We start from the raw sequence: 23,674 nt of genomic DNA, 5'->3' as shown, positions 1-23,674 counted from the left end.
ACGGTACTGAGGACACACTTCCCGTTTCCAAATTCTGCCGCTTGGGCTGACTCCAATCCTGCATGCTTGTCTCTGCCCCAGCCTCAGTCCTAGGACCTCTGGATCATCCTCACTCCACCGCAGACACAGGGAACGATGCAGCCTTCGGGTCTTTGGGACACCCCAAACCTGGTCTCCAGTGACCTGCCCCAGCTCAAGCCTGCCCTGGGCTCTCCAGCCTCATTTTCTTTAGCCCCCTCCCCTACTTTCCTGGGCCCTCTGTCTTCCCTGGCCGGTGACAGAGCCATCCTCTGTGGGACTGGATGGACACACCTTGCTCCTTCCATTTTCACAAGATGCGTGGCCGGTGATCAAAGCTCCAAGGCAATAGTGCAACTGTAAAGAACTTATCCAAGGGTTCAAGGGCACAGAGGGTTGATGAGGGATCCCCTAGGGCACTGAGTGGGTGGACCATGTTCTTTTGTTAGTTATGCCTGACGGAGTGCCTGAGATACTAGATGTACCTCCATACAGGTGATGTGGGAGTGTCATATATCAATCTGTTGATTTCATTGGCTAAGCAATAAAGAAACTGCTAGGCCCATTGGATAGGCCCATCCTTAGGTGGGTGGAGTAAACAGAACAGAACGCTGGGAGGAAGAGGAAGTGAGGTCAGACTCGACAGCTCTCCTCTCCAGAGCAGACGCCTTCAGAGAGACACCATGCTGCCCGCTCCAGGGAAGATGCACGCTATGAAGCTCCAACCCAGGATGGACTTAGGCTAGAATCTTCCCGGTAAGACCGGTGCTACACAGATGATTAGAAATGGGCTAAATTAATATGTGAGAATTAGCCTAGAAGAGGCTAGATAGAAATGGGCCAAAGCAGTGTTTAAATGAATACAGTTTGTGTGTAATTATTTCGGGGCATAAGCTAGCCGGAGCAGGCGGCTGGGGTGTTGGGACCAGCCCCGCCGCCGCTCCATATTACTACAAATGACGCCCAGACGTGTGGCTAACTGAACCCACTGAAAGCCTAAGAAAGCTTGGGAAAGAGTAAAGCATGTTTTCTTGATTGTGACAATTTCTCTGGTCTACTCTGCTTGCCAGAGGCAAGCAAGCGCCTCATCTAAGAGAGGCTTCCTGACTCAGCTTTAGCTGCAAAGCCTGCAGCTCATTAAGAGGTCCTGCCACGAAACACTTAAACAGTGTTGACGAAAAGCTGAACACATGCTTTTCGGTTTTCAGCCATAGCAGGAAAAAAGCTGCGCCGTTTAAAAATGCCGGCTTTCTGGGCCATCCTGCCAGGGCAAACTCTGACTGTTTGAGGCAGGAGGGCCGGCTACTGAGAGAGGACTTGAGTGTTGTCTGTTGTAGCTTGCTGGCTGGCAGGGACCTTGCAGCCAGTACCTCAGCCATGAGGCTGGAAAGCTAAGGAATGGGCTGGATCCAGCCGTCAAAGCCACGCCTTTAGTCCTACTGATATTGCTTGGTAAATTAAAGACTCATGTGGTCAGAAAAAGAGAGATATACAGTAAAGAGAGATTCAAAGACAAAGAAAATTTCTAAATGGTTTACTGTGTGTTAAAAATATATGCAAGCTGAAAGTTAAAGTTCTTAAAGCAAAAAACAAAAAAAGGAAGAGAGTTGTTGTGTGTCTTAGTACACACCTTTAATCCCAACACTTGGGAGGCAGAGGGAGATAGACCTCTGTGACTTCAAGGTGTGGTAGCACACGCCTTTAATCCCAGTGCCTAGAAGGCAGAGACGAACAGATCTCTGTGAGTTCAAGGTGTAGTAGCAAACACCTTTAATCCCAATGCCTGGGAGGCAGAGACAGGAGGATCTCTGAGAGTTCAAAGCCAGCCTGGTCTACAGATGTACGCTCAAAAAGCAAAAAGTTAACTTAGGAATGTCACAGCTTAGATTCTTAAGCGCCTAGTGATTTAAAGGCGCAAATCAAAAGTGCTCCTGGATAGTAAAAAATTGCAGATTCACAATAGGACAGATTCAGACCAAAAAATGAGTCACACTGTTGGATGAATGTACGTTGGCTTGGGAGAGAGAAGAAAAAGAATATAGAGAATAAAGTTAATGGTTTAAAAAGAAAAAAGTAAAAGTAAAGTCTTTAAAGAGACAGAGTACAGATAGTTATAGATATAAATAAAAATAAGCCGCGTAAAGATGGAAAATTCACAGAGAGTCTGGATTCTTTGTATTATTGTGTTTTCTTTAAAATTGTCGACTGTGAAGGAGCTAAGTACAGAGAGACGTTTCATTACCTGGGCTGCCAAGCTAAACCAGAATGGATATAAGGGTATTACGATTTCAGAATTTGGGTCTAAGGATATGATGCTTTGGAGAGAGTCTTCTTTTGTTTTCACAGAGGATGAGACTCTATGGATTTCTTCTATTCCGATTTGGTATGATGGACCACGTCCTCCTGAAGGGTTGCTGTGAACATCTTCAGAAAATTGCTTTGCTCAACTGCCAACTGAGATGAAACTAGCACACAGGTTATACCATGAAAGACCTAATTAACGACGCCCCCATTCAGCAGGAAGCAGTTTGGAGAGAAAAAACTGCGCCCATGTTCCCAAATATGGTTTATAAATGTTCTTTTACATTTAAAGGGGGATATGATATAGACATGAATAATTTGCATTAGTATAGATTTTGGTTTATTGATAGAGATTTACGGTCAATTTTGTTATATGTATAAATGTTTCTGATGTAACTTTTACTTGATAACTGTTTTGTTATATGTAATTTTGCTATGTTAAGGTTAAAGCCTTCCTTTTTTTGTTTAAACAGAAAAAGGGGAAGTGATGTGGGAGTGTCATATATCAATCTGTTGATTTCATTGGCTAAGCAATAAAGAAACTGCTAGGCCCATTGGATAGGCCCATCCTTAGGTGGGTGGAGTAAACAGAACAGAACGCTGGGAGGAAGAGGAAGTGAGGTCAGACTCGACAGCTCTCCTCTCCAGAGCAGACGCCTTCAGAGAGACACCATGCTGCCCGCTCCAGGGAAGATGCACGCTATGAAGCTCCAACCCAGGATGGACTTAGGCTAGAATCTTCCCGGTAAGACCGGTGCTACACAGATGATTAGAAATGGGCTAAATTAATATGTGAGAATTAGCCTAGAAGAGGCTAGATAGAAATGGGCCAAAGCAGTGTTTAAATGAATACAGTTTGTGTGTAATTATTTCGGGGCATAAGCTAGCCGGGCAGGGCAGGCGGCTGGGGTGTTTGGGGACACAGCCCCGCCGTCGCCCCTATTACTACATACAGGTGTGGAAGAACCTGTCTGACTGGGTGCCCTGATGGCTGTCCCTCTGACCCACAAACACATCTGGTATTGGCCCACCTGTTACTCCCGCACTTTTCCAGGGAGTGTGCAGAGTGGTACGGTCGGTCTCCAGTCTCTTTCCTAAATGACATTCTGATTGCACGACTCCTCACTGGCTTGAAGAAAGTCCGGGTCCACTTTCACCTAAGCGTGGCTGTGCATCTTATATGCCTGAAGGACATACACCTCTGTCCCTAGCTCATAGAACCACCACTTCTGGTTTAGTTTAAGAAGACACATGACATTTTGTAAAAAGCGATTCCCCTGATAACGGAGCAGGGGGTGTGGAGACTCTCAGGGGCTTTTGGAATTTTCCTATACTGAAATGACAGTAAATACCACCTGCCAGCCAGAACCCCACAAAGCCAAGCTGACATGTGTGAGGAGAGAGCCAGCACACACCAGGGGACTCAGGCTCCCCAAACTGGGGCACCTCACAATGATCAGCGGAAGGCTTCGAGCAAGACAATTAAAACCTCTGTGTACATACAGCGATAAAGGGTCTACCATATATAGCCTGGGTTGGTCTTGACCTTGGATGCCCCTGCCTTCCCCTCTGTTGTGCTGGGATTACAAACCTGGGCTGCCATGCCTGGCTCACAATGGATAGGTCACGAGACTTTTCTGTAAGGCTCTTTATCTTAACAACCAATATGGAATGTGTGGAAAGAACTTCATTGCTCAGTGCCCTTGGCTATCATATGGTAAGCACAAGCTCTCCGAGTGTGTGTCCCTGCTCAAAGGTGGGACACAGGCAGGGTAATCTCTCACGCGAATGAGCAGATACACGGGTGCTTCCCTGGTTATGACAATAGACTCCTTCAAGTAGCCCAACCTTTCCCCTTCATCCTGCATTTATTAGTATAATATTAAGTTGTTCCATGCTACCTTCGATTTGCCCTTCCTGAAATAACACATGCCTCAAACGGAAGGAGGCAGAGTTGAGTTGCGGAGGAAACCACGCAGTGCAGAGCCCAACACCGTCACGTCCGGAAGTGCCCGTGGTGCCTCCTGCCCCCCTCCTGCCTTGACCTCTCACCTCCATGCTGTACCTCTCCACCGTCCTCCGCAGGGGGTCCACAGCCTGCCAACAGATCAGGATGCACAGGTCGATCAGTAGCATGCCCCCCACAATCACAAGCAGCTTCTGGTCTTTGATGATCTGCAGAGGGAAAGAGCAAAGGGAGGCAGACATGAGAGCTGCCCAGACAGGGGGAGCTCAGCCCAGTCATTGCTTGGCAGCCCAGGTCTTTCCTGAGGATGACCAGCACCTGAACACACACCTGGACTTGCTGGAGTCTGGCCACTTTTAGTCTCTGCTCAATGGCGGTTTCCACCCTCTAGGTCTTCAGTGTGAAACACCAGTTGTTACAGTCTGGCAAACTATTTTCTCCTCTTCCTCTCTTCCTCTTTCTCATTCTCCCTTTCCCCCTTCTCTCCTCCCAGACCCCCCTTCCTCCTCCTGACATACTCTCCCACAGCCTAGGCTGGCTTCCAACTCCCTATGTTGCCGGGAGTGGGTTTGAACTTCTGATCCTCCTGCCTCCACTCCACTTTCCATCTGCTAACAGGGAGGGATCTGGGGGACAAACCTTGGCAGTGACCAGTGTATTTCACTGACTGCAGGTCCCCCCCCCCCAGCCACCACATAAATAAAAGCTAACACGATGAAGTCCATCTGGAAAAGACTAATGGGAAAATAAACAAAGCTGCGACATAAGCTAGAGAAACATCGCCAGCTCCGACTTCTAGGGATTAAGGCTTCCTTTTCAAGGTGGAAATAATAACTGGGGAGCCTCACCATTGCCAAATAAAAACAAACAAACAAACAAACAAACAAACAACAACAACAACAAGTGCTGCTGATCAAATTCACAAGAATAGCTTTACCGGGGCATTACCCTAGCCCCAGCTGCTGAGGCTTTGTGGGAACGTGGCCTAACCTTTGCCCTCTGGGGAGCCAGCAACTCTGTACCAGGCTTGAGAAAGTGTCTCAGGAACCTGAGGTTCAGGAAAGGCAGGAAGGAGCCTCTGCTCTCTGTGCTGGAAGCAGTGGTGCATGCACCTTCCAGGGTGCTCCCCACTTTCCCACTAGTGGAACCCAAGCAGTTTCCCAGGACCCCATGCCTCTGGCACACATTGTGCGAGCTCAGCTGACCTTAGACGACCAAGGATGTCTCTCATTGGTGCAGAGGGCAAATCCTCCCCCCCTCCCCAAGGCTCAAGGAGGAAGCTGGTGATAATACCAGGCAGTGGGGTCTGGGTGTAATCCTGGCTCCCCTTTTTGCTGCTTGAGTAGTGACAGTCAGAGGGACAGAAAGGAGGAAGGAGGCTCATGTTTCATCCTCTGAGGATGGCACAGAGGAATGAACAAAGACCTCATCTTAACCCCAGGTTAGATGCTTCTTTATTTGGCTTCTGTTTCCTCTCTAATAAAGGGGGTCACTGACCCCCAAGTAACATAGTTGGCATTAGAATCAAGTGAGATGAAATGTGGAAAGCACTTAATGTGGGGTCTGCTTAGACAAGATGCCCAAGGAATGGTACCTGGCTACCATTATTCTGGGTTTGATTATTAGTGATGCTGTGTTTGTATGTAGGACTGTGACACCTAAGGGCAAAGTGTGATATGACACCTCAGCTCTAGTAGACAATGCTATCAATCTAAGGGGGACACATGGTGGAAAGACCCTGAGGGTAGGGGAAGACGACATTATGATTTCTGTTTGGAAATTATAAATGCATTATGCTGTGGGATAATGTTCTTGTACACTGTAAAGATTTGTCACTTGTATTGGTTTAATAAAATGCTGATTGGCCAGTAGCCAGGTGGGAAGTCTAAGTGGGGTGACCAGACTTGGAGAATTCTGGGAAGAGGAAAAGCAGAGACACAGTCACCAGACACAGAGGAAGCAAGACGAGAATGCCTCACTGAGAAAAAGTTCCAAGCCACGTGGCTAAACATAGACAATAATTTAGGTTAATTTAAGTTATAAATGCTACTTAATAATAAGCCTGAGCTAATAGGCCAAACAGTCTATAATTAATATAAGCCTCTGTGTGTTTCTTTGGGACTGAATGGCTGTAGGACCCAGTGGGACACTAACTTCTGTCTACAGCATTATAGTGAGGAAGACTAACAGTGAAATATTAAACAAAACCTACCTGCACATACCACAGAGTAACAAAGAAAATGATTCAAAACCATCCCAAGAAATGGAAACAGAGGAGAGAACAGGCATGGTGCCACCCTGGCTGCACGCAGAGCCCCAGAGAACACCTCTCAGTGCTCAAGATTTCTCTCTTCCTTCCTTTTTAGATTTCTCTTAGTAGCTAACTCAACCCTCTGGGTTCTGGGAACGCTCATGACATCATCACCTGCTGCCTGTCTGCCAACGCTCATGACATCATCATCTGCTGCCTGTCTGCCAACACTCATGACATCATCACCTGCTGCCTGTCTGCCAATACTCATGACATCATCACCTGCTGCCTGTCTGCCAACGCTCATGACATCATCACCTGCTGCCTGTCTGCTAATGCTCATAACTTCATCACCTGCTGCCTGTCTGCTAACGCTCATGACTTCATCACCTGCTGCCTGTCTGCTAACGCTCATGACTTCATCACCTGCTGCCTGTCTGCCAACGCTCATAACTTCATCACCTGCTGCCTGTCTGCCAACGCTCATGACTTCATCACCTGCTGCCTGTCTGCCAACGCTCATGACTTCATCACCTGCTGCCTGTCTGCCAACGCTCATGACATCATCACCTGCTGCCTGTCTGCTAACGCTCATGACTTCATCACCTGCTGCCTGTCTGCCAACGCTCATGACATCATCATCTGCTGCCTGTCTGCTAACGCTCATGACATCATCACCTGCTGCCTGTCTGCTAACGCTCATGACTTCATCACCTGCTGCCTGTCTGCCAACGCTCATGACATCATCACCTGCTGCCTGTCTGCTAACGCTCATGACTTCATCACCTGCTGCCTGTCTGCCAACGCTCATGACATCATCACCTGCTGCCTGTCTGCTAACGCTCATGACTTCATCACCTGCTGCCTGTCTGCCAACGCTCATGACATCATCACCTGCTGCCTGTCTGCCAACGCTCATGACTTCATCACCTGCTGCCTGTCTGCTAACGCTCATGACTTCATCACCTGCTGCCTGTCTGCTAACGCTCATGACTTCATCACCTGCTGCCTGTCTGCTAACGCTCATGACTTCATCACCTGCTGCCTGTCTGCTAACGCTCATGACTTCATCACCTGCTGCCTGTCTGCCAACGCTCATGACATCATCACCTGCTGCCTGTCTGCTAACGCTCATGACTTCATCACCTGCTGCCTGTCTGCCAACGCTCATGACATCATCACCTGCTGCCTGTCTGCTAACGCTCATGACTTCATCACCTGCTGCCTGTCTGCTAACGCTCATGACTTCATCACCTGCTGCCTGTCTGCTAACGCTCATGACTTCATCACCTGCTGCCTGTCTGCCAACGCTCATGACATCATCACCTGCTGCCTGTCTGCTAACGCTCATGACTTCATCACCTGCTGCCTGTCTGCCAACGCTCATGACATCATCACCTGCTGCCTGTCTGCTAACGCTCATAACTTCATCACCTGCTGCCTGTCTGCTAACGCTCATGACTTCATCACCTGTTGCCTGTCTGCTAACGCTCATGACTTCATCACCTGCTGCCTGTCTGCTAACGCTCATGACTTCATCACCTGTTGCCTGTCTGAACTAGTGTGTCACAGTGCCACATTCTCTCTACATGGCATCAAGGCACCAGCAGTGACCAAGTATTTGCTTCTAGATCTAAGTCGGACATGGACTAACTAGTTGCGTTCTTGGATATGGCCCTGCCCTTCTGAGCCGCTTTCACCGTCTGTGACACGGTGTGATAAACTCCCAGTTCACACTTGCTGCACAGTCTGGCTTACGGTGACTGCTCCGCAGAAACAGAAGCCGGCTGTCTTTTGTGAATGTCACCTCTCACCGCTGTTCTGAGCAGGAGTTGGGAAGCCCACCACTTGCTTTTGTCGGCAATGTTTTATGGGAATGTAACCACACCTATCCATGGGCACATCTGTCCCCAGCTGCCTTCATTTGTCAGGCAGAGAAGAGTCCCTACACATGAGACAGCAGGGCCCACAAGGTCGAAGCATTTACCACCTGGTTCTTTACAGAAGAAACCTGGCTGACCTCTGGTTTAAAAAGGGGAGCATTTTTATTGCTTAAAAACAAGAACAAAATGAAGAAAACCTTAAATTATTTTTTTTTTCAGACGAAGGCTTGTTCTGTAGCCCAGAATGGCCTTGAATTTGGAATCCTCTTGCCTCAGCCTCCTAGGAGCTGACATTACAGGTGTGTGCCATCACACGGGGCTTAACTTCTGATTTTTGTCTGGTCCTGACTGGTTTAGCAGGGCTGACACTCTGCTCTACAGTGCCCCCTTCCTGGGAAAAGCAGTATGGGGGGGGCTGGTGTCACCTCACCCCACCCTCTCATCCTGCAGTCTCTCACAGCCGAGCTGTCCAGGCAGCTGCTGGAAGCCCTCCGAAGTCAGCTCTTTGGGTGAGCCAGGCAGCTGTCTGCACAATGACCTCAGATGTTTCGTTGCTTGTGTTATCTCGTTGGGGATGGAGCTAAGATATATTCGTCCTCAGAAAACATCTGCCCCAGCACAGAAAATTCCCTCCCTGGGCGGCTGCCTCCTTTCCACACTTTGCTTTGCTTCGTGAGAGGCAGAAGGAAGGCTGTCATGAGTTTCTCCGTGTAAGACTTTATGATTGGTCTTTAGAAAAATAGTAACATGCTATGAAAACGCCGAATTTGGAACATGAAGTCACCGTGTGCCGATGCTCTCTTAATAGCCTCCCTTCCCTGAGTGCCTGTGACAATAGGGGCATGTGAGGTGAAGCCTGCACGTATGTTTGGGAAGGGACCACCGCCCCAGGTGGAAGGGGGAAGCGGGAGGGGGGGTTCAGCGAGAAAGGGAAGTGTAAGAAGACTGTAATGAAAAAGGCATGCGACTGCATCTTTATGCTTCTGAAAATCTAGTATATGTGTTGTTAGAGGAAAATGAAGGGGTCCTCAAAACAGAATCCAAACGTAGCAGAAGCCTAATAAAACAGGTCAATTATTCAAAACACACACTGCGTGATTCAATTCACATGAGGCTTCCTGGTGTCAGATTTAGAGGGGCAGTGTAAGGTGGTCCCTGGCTGCAGGAGGGAATGGGGGCTGGTGGTGGATGGGTGTGCGGCTTCGGCTTGTGCTTTGGAGGTGGATGGTGGTGAAGGTCACAGATTATAAACACAGTGTAAGGTGCTGTGGTCTTTGGGGACAAGAACTGGGCACTGGTTTTGTTGTGGGAAAGCTAGAGGATGTGATGTCCTCAGAGGGATCGCTCTGAGTTTAAAGCTGATTCCTTGAGCAGGTGGAGAAGGGTACAGGAAAGAGGAGAAACAGACTTCCAGCTGGCCCGCCAAGCATGCTGTGGGGAGCCAGATCATGTTGAAGGGCAGTAACAGTGGCTCCAATGAGGTTTAGTTTTGTTATATCAGCCTTTTTGGTTTGTTTGATTTTTGAGACAAGGTCTCATTCTGTAGTTTAGGCTGGCCTTGACCTTACTATTTAGCCCAGACTCTATTTGGTCTCATGACAATCCTCCCACCTCAGCATCCCAAGTGTTGGGATTACAGGCAGAAGTCATCATGCCCTGGATTTTGTTGGCTTTTAAAACTGTGGCAAAATACATCCAGTTTCTCATTTTAGTTGTTTTCAAGTGGGCCCTTTAGCCTGGTTAACTGGATGGCGGTGATTCTATATGATTGGGCCCCCTGATGTCATCAGTCTCCTCCCCGAGGGCAAAGCTATCTTCATTACTATCCAGGAAGATTGTCCCCCTCCTGTCTGTGACTCTTGACACTCTTGATGTCACTTTCCCCACTGGTTTCTCCAAAGGTGTCTTTCAGGTCTCCAAGGACACAATTACTGCCTACTCCTGAGTCTAACGTCGTACCCCCAAGGACCCTAGCGTCCGCTCTCCCTCACAGCATCACCTTTTTAAAAGGTAGAAAAAAAAAGAAAATGAAAAAAAAGTGAAAGGTACCTCCTCAGAGTTAAAAAAAAGAATAAAGAATGAGAAAAAAAGTAAAGGGGGGCTTTGTGTGTCAAAGAAGCCCCTCCTGTGAACAGGCTGCCGAATTTTCTCTCAGTGGAGTGCATACTGCTGTGGGCTCCGGCACGGGGCAATGCTGTCAGATGTGACCAGAGCTTGAGGTCCCTGGACACATCCCATTGTCACCCCTCAGGAGTGTGCAGCACTAACTCCCGAGCTTCTCATGACATGTTCATTGGGCTGCTGCCCGTTGTTCTCTGTAGTCACTCCACGAACATGGTGGCCAGCTCTTGGCTGCAGGTGACAATGTGGATAACCCCCCAGTAGCACACAGAATCAATGCTGGGTCGCATTAGTGATAGAGCAGCTCAAAGCGGAGCTGCAGAGCAGGAGAGCCTGGGTCAGCACCCCTTAGCTCCGGGGAAGGCTGGCGCAAGCATGGCAGCCTGGGCCCCATGCAAGCACTCTGCTTCCTTAGGGCTTCCTAGCCCCAAGAGCCTGCATTGCTAAGGCTCTGAGGCAAGGATAGCCCACACTGGACAGCCCCAAGGCAAGCCAGAGGGCTTTTACTCTGGCTGTAGATCAGCACAGTCCTCTTTCATTTGTACCACTACATTCACAGATTCCACCAACCAAGGCAGTTCTCCAGGTAGCAGCCCCCTGGTGTTTGCATCTGTACTGAGAATATACAGAGTGTCTTCTCTTACAATGATTTGTAGCCATACCGTGTAACAATGTTTACACAGCATTTGCATTGCATTAGTTACTGGACACAGTGTGGAGATGAGTTAAGGTCCATTTTATACAAAGGTACCAAGCACCTGTGGATTTGGTTGTTTTGGGTGGTGTGTGTGTGTGTATGTGTGTGTGTGTGTGTGTGTGTGTGTGTGAACCCAGTGCCAAAAGGAAGCGGAGGGACAACTGTATTACCCGAGAAAGTCTAGAAACACTGATGTTCAGCTACATCCTCGGAGCTTTGAGCTCAAGCAACCTGAGCTGGATGGCCTGTGTTCATAATCACCCACTGGACTGAAATCCACATACAGGACCAGAAACGGCTGGGATGCTGAGCCACTTCCATCTCACAGAAGGGAACTGTCACATGATCTGTGGGCACAGAAGGCTGGAGGAGCACAGGGAGATGGCAGTGCTGTGTGTCCCTCTGTCCCTCTTTCTAAGAGTAGCCTGTGTCTGTCTGAGGAGGTCTGGGTGTCTGACAGATGGGGTTGGGGAGTAGGCAGGGTCCAGACTGTCCTGTCCCTCCAGGGTGGGGACTTCAGCTTGGAAAGCGGCTCTGACAGTGGGGATGGGGTGGTGGCACTGAGGGTGAAGGGTGCCATAGGCCTCAGGCAGGAGGGAGTGGCAGCTTAGGAGACGATGCCTGCTTGAATTCCGCCCGACCAGCAAGCCCACAACAGGAATTTAAAGAACAGCATTGGGATTCCTCTATGGCCAGACGCCCAGTCATGCTTGGTCGATATCATGGTCACCCACAACATGGGGCAAATGCCCTCTACCCGCCTCGAGGCAGAGCTCCTGCCCTCTAAGGCATGCTATGAAAGCCCTGTCATTAAGTTAGGAGCCTAGCCCTGCTTCTCTCCCCTCTTTCAAAGAGGTTCCCGTGAGCCCTAAGTCACAGTTTTGATTCCCTAACGTCACCCCTGCCTTTTCCTCTAGCCTCTTCTGTCCATGTGAAGCCTAAATCCTGACCACGTCAAGCCTCTCAGCTCCTAGAGCACCCATTTCCACTATTATCAGGTGTTCCCTCTACAGGTATGCAGTCCCCACCCATCCTTGTCGCCTGATGACTCCCACTTACCCCCAGGTCATGGGTGTCACTTCTTACATGAAGCCTTCCCAGAACACCCTACATGTCCCTAAACATCTCCTGCCACTGTGAGTTGCAAAGGCTTTGTGAACAGATTCCTGGGGAAGCTGTCATCAGGAGGTGGGAACTGAATTTCTCTTGACTCTCCACCAAATTGCTCAGTACCTGCGCCTAATGCCTGTTTACACAAGAAAAGTCAAATGAACACAGCCAAATGACGTGGAAGCTCTCATTACCTTTTTCTTCATCTTTACATTTTTGAAGATGGCATGGACCCTCCAGGTCTTTGCAAACATGGCCCCAAAGGCAGTTGTGTAGCCCACGGTGAGAATCCAGGTCCGGACCTAGAAGCCAGGATAACACGGCAGAGTTAACATCACCAGGTGACTGACCACCCAGCAAGTGGAACCTAGGTGCTGGGTACAGACACTGCCATGCATGTTGCGATCTCCTGAGCATCCTGCAGTCGGATTCTGATTCCATAGATGGCTAATACTATTGGGCACTCATCAGGTCCTGGGCACTAGATGCAGAGATCAAAAAGACTCAAATCCTGCCTCCAAATGGACCCTAGCTCAGAGGGCGCTACCCACTGGCAAGAAGCAGAAATCTCTGCACCGCTGAGGGCTCACTAGGGAGGTGAAGACCTAGACATCTTCCCTTCTGCTCTCTCCTCCTCCTTCCTCTCCCCTTCCTTTGGGTGGTGCTAGTCTCATGCTTTGAGTGACCTTGGGGAGCAGGACTAAGGTCCTGCCTGACTCTGACATGCTCCCCAAGTCTGAGATGTGCCTTGGTTACCAGTCCTAGCTGATGACTGATGGAAACAGCCAGTCTGAAGGAGCCTACACTCTGGGTTCCTGGAGGTTGAGACTGGATGGCCACCATCTGATGGCCACCAGGGGGCCTCTAGGATGTCCACTTTCTGCCAGGACTGTAATGACAGCCACATGCTACCTTCACTGGCTGACTTGGATGCCTCCAACACACAGGACCTTGGCTTCCCAGTACAGCTTCTAACCCCCATTCTTGGTGCCTGCTTCTGCCTTTTCAGCGATGTGGGTCACAGGTGTCCCAGTCCCACTCGATTGGCTGAGGACACAGCAAGGCCAATCCCTAAGCTAAGGAAGTTAGCAGCAGTCTAGCCACTGTTGAGAGACGCATGCGACATATGAGTGGGGACCCAGTACAGGTGGGAATGCAGTTTTCAATAGGTAGGAAATTAGGTGGGCAATGAGTGACAGGGTTTTTTCGGGTGGGAGATGGCCACATCGTCACCTACATGGTAATGTGGGTATGTAGCATCCGTGTTGTAACCCAAGGATACTAAGGAAACTGGAGAAATGGAAGGAGGAGTAGCTGATGCCTGGGGACTGAGACCCGAGTTCCTCCCATGACTCAGAGCATCACTGTCCTCTGTCACAGTCACTGGGGCACCCACACAGCATTTGCTCAGCCAGACATTTGAAGGTGCATCTGGTCCTTCAATATGGACCATGAGGTCAGAGGCCGTGTGGACGATGCTAACACTACTAGTAACCAGGATGACTTGGGAGCTGTTGAGTGAGGGAATCACTTTATAAATGAGGAAACAGAGGCCCACACTTACACAGTTCCTCACCGGCTCACCGGAGCCCCAGAACTCCAATTCAGCGCTGTGAGCCACAGTGGCCTTCTCTCCCTGACAGTCTTTTTCTCCTTTCTAGACAGTCTGCTTAACTCAAGTCAGCTTTGTCTACACTCGGGAGCTGGCACCAGCCAGGACAAGCTCTGCCGGGCTCTCTGGAATGCTTTGATTGCACTGTCCTTACAGGCTCAAGTGCTGAATGCTGGTGCTATTTGGGGGAGGTTGTGGAAGCCTTACGAGGTAGGATCTTGGAGGAAGTGGGTCATTAGTGACTGGCCTTCAAAGGTGGACCTGGTGCCTGGCTCTCTCTGTCTCTGCTTCCTGCCCACCACGGGGGCGAGCTGCTCTGTTGGGCCACGCATTCCTTACTACGGTGGGCAGAAGTGGAACTGTCAGCCCAAAGACATTCCTATCCCTTGAGCTGTTTTTCCAGCTCCAACATCACAGAGAGGAAAGTCTGACGCATCAGGACCTTTCATCTCAATTGTCAACTTGAGGGGGAATCAGAATCACCATGGAAACAAACCCCTGGGTGTGTCTGGGATGAAGTTTTCTGATTAGGTTTGTACCCTCAAACTGTGAGGCAGCGTAAACGCTTCTTTCCTTAAGCTGTTTTTGTCAGGTGATTGAGATGGCACAGAGAAAAAGAACTCTCAGCCTCCACACGCTTGGAAGTGACCGTCCACCCAGGACCACACTATTACGAAATAACTCTTAGGAACTGGAGAGATGGCTTAGTGGGTGAGAGCACTGACCGCTCCTCCAGAGGACCCGTGTTCAATTCCCAGCACCCACAGGACAGCTCCCAACTGACTGTAACTCCTCTTCCAGGAGATCTGACACCTTCACACCAATGCACATAAAATAAAGTTAAATAAATTACTAAAAAAATGAAAGTAGGATATAAAGCAAAAAAAAAAGGAAAGTAACTCTTTTTTAAAAAAAAATTTATTTATTATGTATACAATATTCTGTTTGTGTGTATCCCTGCTGGCCAGAAGAGGGCACCAGACCCCATTACAGATGGTTGTGAAGCCACCATGTGGTTGCTGGGAATTGAACTCAGGACCTTTGGAAGAGCAGGCTCTTAACCTCTGAGCCATCTCTCCAGCCCAGGAAAGTAACTCTTAATTGTGAACATACACAGAACGCTGTCATTTTTAATACTTTGTTGGTTTTAATTGAGTTATACATTTTTCTCCACACCTTTTCCATCCTGACCTCAATTTTCTTTTTTTAAAAATAAAGTATGGAAAAGATGAAACAATGTCATTCTGTTGTTCTGTGGCCAACAAAGACCTTATTTGGAGGCCACGTGCCACTGCCCCGGGCCTGGCTTACTCAAGCTCCTTTGACCCATGCTCTCTTTGAAGCCGTCATTACCCGGCCACTCGTCTCTTCTGAGAGAGCCGATTTCATTAAGATTCAATAACATAAATTAAGTGAGTTAAAACTCGATGAGAGAAATTTAATCTGGTATCTGGAAGCTGCAATGTGTTACAGTGAATTGGAAGCAGAGAAGGCCAAGGGCGCCCGGGGAGAGCGCCCCACAGACGCTTTTTCACTCGCTGGAGATGCTGGCGTCTGCCAACTTGGACTTGGGGACCCATTCACTCCGTGATGTAGGGTCTCACAATGCCTAAGCAATCTGGGCAGAAGGTGTGGTTTGTGCTTTATTCATAATTCCAGGCAGCTGTGTTCTTTCTGCCTAGAATGTGGGTGGATTGCAGGCCTAGTACTTATGTGGCTGGGCCTTGGATTGCCCTGGGAGCTCTCCTGTTTGTCCTAGGTCCCTGGAGAAGGTTCTGAATGCTCACTAGGTCTTCCCAGGATGTGCTCTCAGGGGTCTATGCCTTGGCTAGTTTTGGTAATTGATCAGAACCGTGACTATGACTGGATGTTCAGGCGTGGGAATCCCAGTGAATCACTGGGCTGGGGCTGTGACTGCTGAATATAATAATGGCCTGACCAACAGCCTGAGCAGTTCTGTGTCCTTGGCAGGGCTTCTGTGTGTCACAGACAAGCAGCTCTTCCATCCCATCTGCAGCAAGTTCTGGATAAGGGCAGGCCAGCAGCAGAGAACAGACAGCGAGAAGGACAGCAGAATGATCCCAGCAGGGTGGCCTCCGCAGGCTGGCTCACCCCTGAGGGGCTCTGCTGGAGAGGACATCCATTTCTTTTCTCTTCCTCTATCTGTGAGATGGAAGCCGCGCAGGATGGGGCTTCCTCTGCCCACCCAAGGCTGTCCCTGGATGTCATCTTGACTCCTAGACTCTTCCTCGGGGCTCTAAAGCGCTCCATGCTGCTGTCACAGGAGGCCTCAGTGACAAGGAGGTGTCCCACGAAACCCTCAGTTTCACAGCCAGGCTTCACACTCTTCCCTGAGCTGCTGCTTCCTCAGGCACAGGGAGTTTTGCCACCACACACTTGTCACCCAAGTTAGAGCCCTGAGAACTATGCCAACCCCTTCCCGCCCTCCCTCTCCTGTTCGTCTCCAGGCACCACTCACAGATTGGTGGTGATCAGCTACCCCAAAGGGAAACCCCACAGAACAAAACAAGCAAGCAAACCCTTTTCAGCAAAAATATTTCACTAATTCTATAAGACTTGGATTTACTAGGAGGCAAAGTGGGGATTTCTTGGGTAACCTGTACCTTATTTAAGAGAAAAATCCAGGATTTCTTGAAGGACCCAAAGAAGGCTCCTCTGCCCCACCTTTGCCCAGCTGCTGCCCATGCTGAGCACACAGCTCCCTGTAAACAAGGGGGTACTAAGATCACTCGCAGGACTCAACCCTGCGAACTGGGACAGGGCTGCTCTGCTCTGCTTGAGGAAGGGGGCTCAAGCCAGTGTCTCCCATTCTCGAGCCCCTGTGCTTCCACGGCTGGTGTTCAGAGGATGACATTTCTGAGTTTCCAGGATCCCCGATCCCTGGTCCCCAAGGGATCCACCGCAGCACAGCCCCAGGGACCTATGAGCTACAGCTCCTTTAGGTGTGCGCTGGGGAAGCAGCGTCAACGCCCGTGGCTTGCTGTGTGGAGTCCTGCAGATATCCACCAGAATCTGTTCATGGTGGGCATGTGTCTGTATGCACGTGTATGCTTTAAGTGAGGCAGTGAATCAGGCTTCTCCTGTCCCAGTGAGGGAGCTGCAATGCTGAGTCTGGCTCCTTGGGAGTTCACTGAGCAGCCCCTGGCTGGATGGGCTTTTAACTAGAGTCCAGCGACTGGGGATTCCCGGAGAGAGGGCATTCACAGAGGTCCCTGCTGCGTCACTCTTACTGTCCTGTGGCCTGCCCCCGGGGCCCTCCACACTGCAGCTCGGCTTGTCTCCATTCCAGTTCTAGCAGAGCAAGGCCACAGCGGGTCAGAGTTGCCATGGAAACACCTGCACCAAAACTCCCAGCACCCACCCCACGTTTCCAGCTCTTCATCCATTCACTCTGCCTTCTAGAAGTGACCACGGTTATCCTAACAGTCTATCACTCATTCATAAGTGATTCGCCCTGCCATTCATTCATTCACAAGCATCCTGGACCTACAGCTTTAATACATGCTCTCATTTAACCCTTACAAGCCTTACTGGGTGGTGGTGGTCACACCTTTAATACCAGCACTTGGAAGGCAGAGGTAGGCAGATCTCTGTGAGTTTGAGGCCAGTCTGGTCTATGAGAGCTAGTTCCAGGATAGGCTCCAAAGCTACAGAGAAACCCTGTCTCAAAAAACCAAACCAAATCAAACCAAACCAAACCAAACCAAAACTCCAACCAAGCAAGCAAACAAAAAACCCCAAAGCCTAGTATAGCCCCACTTTCACAGAGGAGTGAATGAACTAAAAAGGTTCAGAGATGTTAATAGCCGAGGCAAAGTCACACAGCTAGGAAGTCATGTGGTGGAGTTTTGGACACAGACATTTGCCAATGGCCTTTATAAAATACTCTGGGGAGACACTAGAAATGAATGCACACACTAAAACCGCTCAAATATACATGATAAAGGGTAGATTTTCTTTTCTTTTCCTACATCTTTTTTATTTTTTTAAGATCCAAACGGGCAAACATTTATCTGGGATGCTCATTTGGCAGACAGAACAGTCTTTCTGCCCTGTTCTTCCTGGTAAAATGCAGTCGACAGCTTAGTGGTAAGCGACCCTGAAAGCCTGATGCCTGACTCTGGTCCCTGGAACTCACAAGGAGGAGAGAGTGGATCCCACAATGTCCTCTGACCTCCACATGTGTGTCTTGGCACATGTGCCCCCCCTGCAATGAATAAATGTACTAGATTTAAAAAGAACATTCAATGTGGGTGTTTTTTGTTTGTTTGCTTGTTTTTGTTTTTTGAGAAGAAGACACACGGCATGCATCTTTTTAGTCTCCTGGTGTTTGGACCCTTACCCTTGTCAAGTATTGCAGGGCGGGGTCTGGGCTTGCTCTCAGGACAGGTGGGGGGTTAGTTCTGTTTTGCCTGGTGACCTGCCTTTGGGTTGGAGGGAGGGGCTGCACCAGGGTAGGGCAATGTTGATGGTGGTTGAATTCCAACATGGAGTGGGCTTGTGCGTGTGTGTGTGTGTGTGTGTGTGTGTGTGTGTGTGCTACACAGAGCTGCTGGCTTGCTTCCATCCTCAGCCATGCTGCGGAGGCTGGGAGCGCGGCAGGTCCTATGGGGCTTGTTGTCCACCAGGCCTCTGGGTCCTCTCTCTCTGTGGCTCTCTCTCTCCCTCTGAGTACTCTCTGCAGCTCTCTCTCTCCTTCTCTGGATTTTTCTATCACTTCCCATGCCCTGGCTGCAGTTCCTACCTACACTTCACAGGATGGCAATTGTCATTTCTGCCATCTGGCTGGCTCCCCTTCCAGCTGCTGGGGCTGGGGTTCCTGAGCCAGGTGGGCTTGTCATCTCAGAGACCGTGGTTTCCTTCCCCCAACACCAGGGCCTTGCCCACACCCAGCATCTGTCTCCCAGCGACTCTGCCCACAGGGGCCATGTTGCTATGGTGACTCTACTTCTGACAGTGTCCAGGGAGACAGCACCATGGAGCTGGAGCTACTTGCAGGCCTTGCTGAAGCTGGCACTGAAGGCTGGGAAGATTCCAGAAAGAATGGAAGATGGGGGATGGGAGCTGCGTGTGGCTGCTTCCCCAGCAGCAGCGTCTGTGTGTGTGTGTGCACACATGCATGTTCACACTGTCCCTGCATGGATGCTAATGGCCTTCCTGAGTAGAGGCCTGCCCCTGGGGTTGTCACAGCTTCTTGCTGAGGTACTATCACAGTTGCCTATATAAAGATCTGAAGGGTGGAAAAGGACCACGTGTGGGGAGGCAGAACAGGGTGACCCTGGAAAGATGTTCAGGATGGAGGCTGACTTCAGGGTCCACCTCATCCATCCGATGACTTTGAGGATGTCACTGGCCTGGAGGCCAGGTTGTCATCAGTATGGTAGAAATGAAGGTATTCTAAAGAGACACTCACGTCCTTTACTTCTCCGTCAGACTATTGAAACACCGGATCCCAAGAAGTGGAAATTTCCCCAGGAATCTCAAGCTGGGAGAAGGAAAAGGCCTCAGCCAGAGAGCTTGCCTCCTGGAAAGAGATCTAACACAGTCCTGAGAACTTATCGGACTGTGTCTCAGGATGAGACTGCAGCTGATGTTGGCAATGAGAAGGGTCATTGATGGGAGGGACCACACCTTGACTGCTCAGAGGGTGGTACCCCGGGCCTCTACCTAGCCTTTTCCGAAAAGATTTACTTTTGTTTTAAGTGTATATGTGTGTGCCTACACGTATGCATGGGAATCATACATGTGCAGGTGCCCACGGAGGCTGGAAAAGGCCATTGGATCTTCTGGAACTGGAGAACGGGTGGTTGTGAGCCACCAGTGCGGGATTGTGGATCAAACCGGGGTGCTCTGCAAGAGGGCTCTTAGCAGCTGCACCGTCGCCCCAGCCCATCTGCTTGCTCTTCCTGGACCACCCTGGAGACTGGCTGGTCGGTGTCACTGGATCTCTGTGTCCCTCTTTCCAATGTGGCCACATTAACTAAGTCCACTTTTCCTGCTTTTTACTATTAACTGTTTTAACTGATTCTTAAGAACAGGTGGCTGGACTTGACTTCCTGGGGTATTCTCTGCGACCCGAAGTTTGATAACAAAAGTGACACACTGTGTTGCCTGCCTTTCCTCCCACTCCTCTCTCTCATGTATCCCACATTTGTCCCTGCTCTACGAGAGAGAGCTGTCATGCCCATTTTACAGATGACAAAAGTGAGGTGAAATTTCAGGCCCTGATTCTCCTTTCTGCATCCCGTTTCCTGCTCCTTGCTTGCTCAGGGTGGCGGGAGGGCACTGGGAGCGGCCAGTAGGTCTCAAGATAGAATAGAGCCCAACTCTTGACATCAATGGGTTGAGGAAGGAGGCTTCTTGCAATAGAACAAGCGCCCCCCCTCCCCGCACCCCCAGTTGGTATTTGGGCTCTGCTGTCAAGAGTAGCTAGCTCCTCTTCTTGAGCGACAGAAGGAATTATTCTGGAAGTGATCCTGGTCATGCATTTTGGCTGAACCGGTTCAATCTGGAGGAGGCTGTTTCTCCTACAGTCACACGTGGGCTCGCTCTATGCAGTTCCCACTGCTGATAAAGGAATTCTGGGCAAGAGAACTGTCATTTCCCCAGCCCGGAGCTCTGGCTCAGGTCGATTTGTAAAGCACGTCATGATTTATTCATGCCGCCTCCCCGGGCTTCCCAGGACGACCTTCCTCTCACACAAATGAGCGCGACTCCCAGAATAGAATGTCAGGCTTCATTAAGGAAAAAGCCCCAGTGTGGGGATGGCCCTTTCCTTGCTCCCTAGCTCCCTAGCCTGTCATTAGCACTTGAAGAATTCAGGTCAAATCTCAGAAAACCCCAGCTGGGAAGTGCCTTCAGGGGTGGGGTACAGGGTGACATGTATGGAGGGCCTACCTCTGGGAAGGAACACTCCTGGACGCCAGCTCTTAGAGTTTCTCTGCATCCAGGACTCAGCTCCCCCACTAGAGGCAATGCCAAGGGGCCAGCAGAATCTCAGAAGGGACTGGGGCAGCTGTAGAACCAGGGGTACAGTTCAGCAGTGGACTCAACAGTGACCGATTGGGTCAGTGTACAGCCTAGAGGCTTCCAGGAGGATACTAGAACTAGTTTCGTATTGTTATCATCATGGTTCCTGGACTCAGGGAGGGCAGGGCTCCAAGCCCTTTGGAGCAAAAGTTTAGGGCATTTTTGCTCTTTCCCAAGTACTTAGTGAGTGCCGCAGGGTGGGGCACCTGGCACCTGGCTAGGTTCCTACCATCTGATGAGCTCAGCACAGGCCAAGATAATGTCCAAGAAGGGCAGGGCATTGCTGACTTGGGAACAGCAGGGGCGGGGCACTGTTTCCAGTGCTGCCCCCACAGCAGGGGACATGTGTGATCCTAAAGTTTGACATACGGTGTGTGTGTGTGTGTGTTGGTGTGTGTGTGTGTGCTTGTGTGTGTGTGTTTGTGTGTGTATGTGTGTGCATGTTTATGCACATGTTTTGGGATGCTCTCTAGTGCACCCTTCACTCCCTATTTCTATCCTATTCACGGCGGGTGGGTGACCTGAAGCTTCAGAGCTGTAGGCAGGACCTGGAAGAGGAGGCTATGCAGAGGGCCACCTTATTCTCACACCATGCAAAAGCAATCTCAAGGTAGGGCTGCCCGTCCATCATCCGTTAATACTGACACTGACCCCCCTCCTGCCCCCTCAGTTATTTGAGGGACACAGCAGGACCAGTGACTGCCCTGGATGGCTGCAAAGAACACAAGGCCTCACCCAGTTCTTTTGTGTTTGCTTGTTTTGTTTTGTAAGACCTCACATAAAAAAACCCCCAGCATGGTGGCCCTGTCTGGAATCCCAGCACTGGGGAGGGCATGACAGAAGGGTCCCTGAGACTTGCTGGTTAACCAGTCTAGTTTAGTTGGCAAGCCTCAAGTTCTAGTGAGACACTCTGTCTGAAAGTCTAATGGCTCTGGGGAACAACACCCAAGTCTGCTCTCTGGCCTCTGTACACACCAACACACACCTCATGGGCCGACCCCCACTCACACGTACAATTTCACCTGCACACACACACATATGTACATATATATACCTATCCATTCACACATATACTCACGTGTACATATGCATCTACACACACTTTTGTATACACTCCTTACCTCTCACATACACACATGTACACACATATGCATCGGTGTCCTTCACCTTACACACACACACACACACACACACACAGACACACACACACACTTTTAGGAAGGATAATTTTGGGGAAAAATACTTCCTAACAGATCCCTGGGTTGAGCAGCAATGAAGAGATTGTTTCGAAACATCACCAACAGAGGGAATAAGACAGCAGCTTTTCTCGGACTCCAGGTCACCACACCAAAGCCAGCAGGCCGAGGATGTGTCCTCTCCCTGCTCCTGTGGCTCTGGGTGCTGATGCTTTTAAACCTGGTGGGAGGCTCTTCTGCCCCTTTCTGTGTTGGCCGCTACCTGGCATTGGCCTGTCACATGGTCATCTCAGTGGGACAGCCACTGTCTATGCTCACTGCAGTTAGACACCGCCTTTCTGGCCTGGCTGCAGACCCGTTGACCCGTCCCTGTGTTCCCACACAGCTTCGTCTGGGGACAAGGTCACCGAGAGCTCTTTATGTCACGTCGGAGAGGCACATACCAAAGGGCTTACCGTGCAGAGTGTTTCGAAGGTCTTTTCCGAGACGAAGGATCCATCGAGGCCGAAGAGGAAGATGGACGCGTAGGACAGCATTCCGCCCAGGATGATGAGGTTGTTCATGTAGGGACTCGACATCTTGATCAGCCTGGTGGGTAAGAGACACTGGGTCACACAGCATCTTCCAAGTGCCCTGGGAGAGCACTGCTGCTCAGTCTTCAGGGATGAGGGAAATGGGGCCCCGAGCTTCTGCTTCCAGGCTGACACCTCGCTACTTCTGGAGAGGACACCCAGAGCTGCGCGTTTTACCAGCTTCTTCCTCAAGTCTTCCTACACTGGCTACAACAGCTCCGTCTATCCAAACTTCCAGTTTACAGGATTTGGGGCCAGGATTGGGAATAGAGTTAGATCTAACGATCATAGTGAGAGGGTGGTGCTCATACCACACTCTCCTGCCTGAGGGGGGATGTTGCAGAGCCCTGCAGTGAGTATCCAGGCTTCCTCAGGGACTGCTCATCAGGCCTTGAGCCTCCCCTGGAGCACCCAGAAAGCTTCCATTGTTCGATACGCAAAGGGGGACAAGGGTAGCAATACCTCAGTCACAACCCTTACCCCAGGAGTTGGCAGCTGGGCCTCCTGCCATCTTCTGTCCTCATCTTCACCGACTATAGGTGAAAGGCATCACCAGGGCCCAGCAAACCAGCGCTGAGTTAAACCCCAAGAGAACTAGGCTTTCTACCCAACCCAGAGGCCCTTGACCCTCTGAGCACAACTGGCTTGGAATTTTGTAGACTGTAGCTATGGCCAATTGTTCCCCAGACATTTTCTTTGTGTTCTGCAGGTCTATAAATGAATCAGTCTTAGGCTCGGAGTGCTTCCTGGAGGAGGCGGTTTGCGAAAGTGTGATTGGGAAGAGAGAAGGGAGGGAGATTTAGTTCCAACAACTTTTGCAGATTTTTTTCAATGGCTGAGCCAGCCGTATAAATCATTCGGGCAATTGAATGATTTGGCCATGAGGGGAAAATTAGA

The 23,674-nt window shown here is 50.0% G+C and overlaps 1 protein-coding gene across 1 annotated transcript in view; it reads right to left on the bottom strand.

Annotated features, from left to right (window-relative positions):
- The window catches only part of Gabbr2 (gamma-aminobutyric acid type B receptor subunit 2), a 356,062-nt gene that overhangs the window by 54,369 nt on the left and 278,019 nt on the right, over positions 1-23,674 (bottom strand). The window contains exons 11-13 of the mRNA XM_075967260.1: positions 22,661-22,793; positions 12,542-12,649; positions 4,372-4,494 (exon numbers count right to left, since the gene is read on the bottom strand). Of these exons, the coding sequence (XP_075823375.1) occupies positions 4,372-4,494; positions 12,542-12,649; positions 22,661-22,793 (364 nt within the window). The remainder of the gene's footprint in view (positions 1-4,371; positions 4,495-12,541; positions 12,650-22,660; positions 22,794-23,674) is intronic.

Source organism: Microtus pennsylvanicus, chromosome 3 (assembly GCF_037038515.1).
Source record: "Microtus pennsylvanicus isolate mMicPen1 chromosome 3, mMicPen1.hap1, whole genome shotgun sequence".
In the NCBI taxonomy this organism is placed as follows: Eukaryota; Metazoa; Chordata; class Mammalia; order Rodentia; family Cricetidae; genus Microtus; species Microtus pennsylvanicus.
This window is presented reverse-complemented; position numbering and strand designations above follow the sequence as displayed.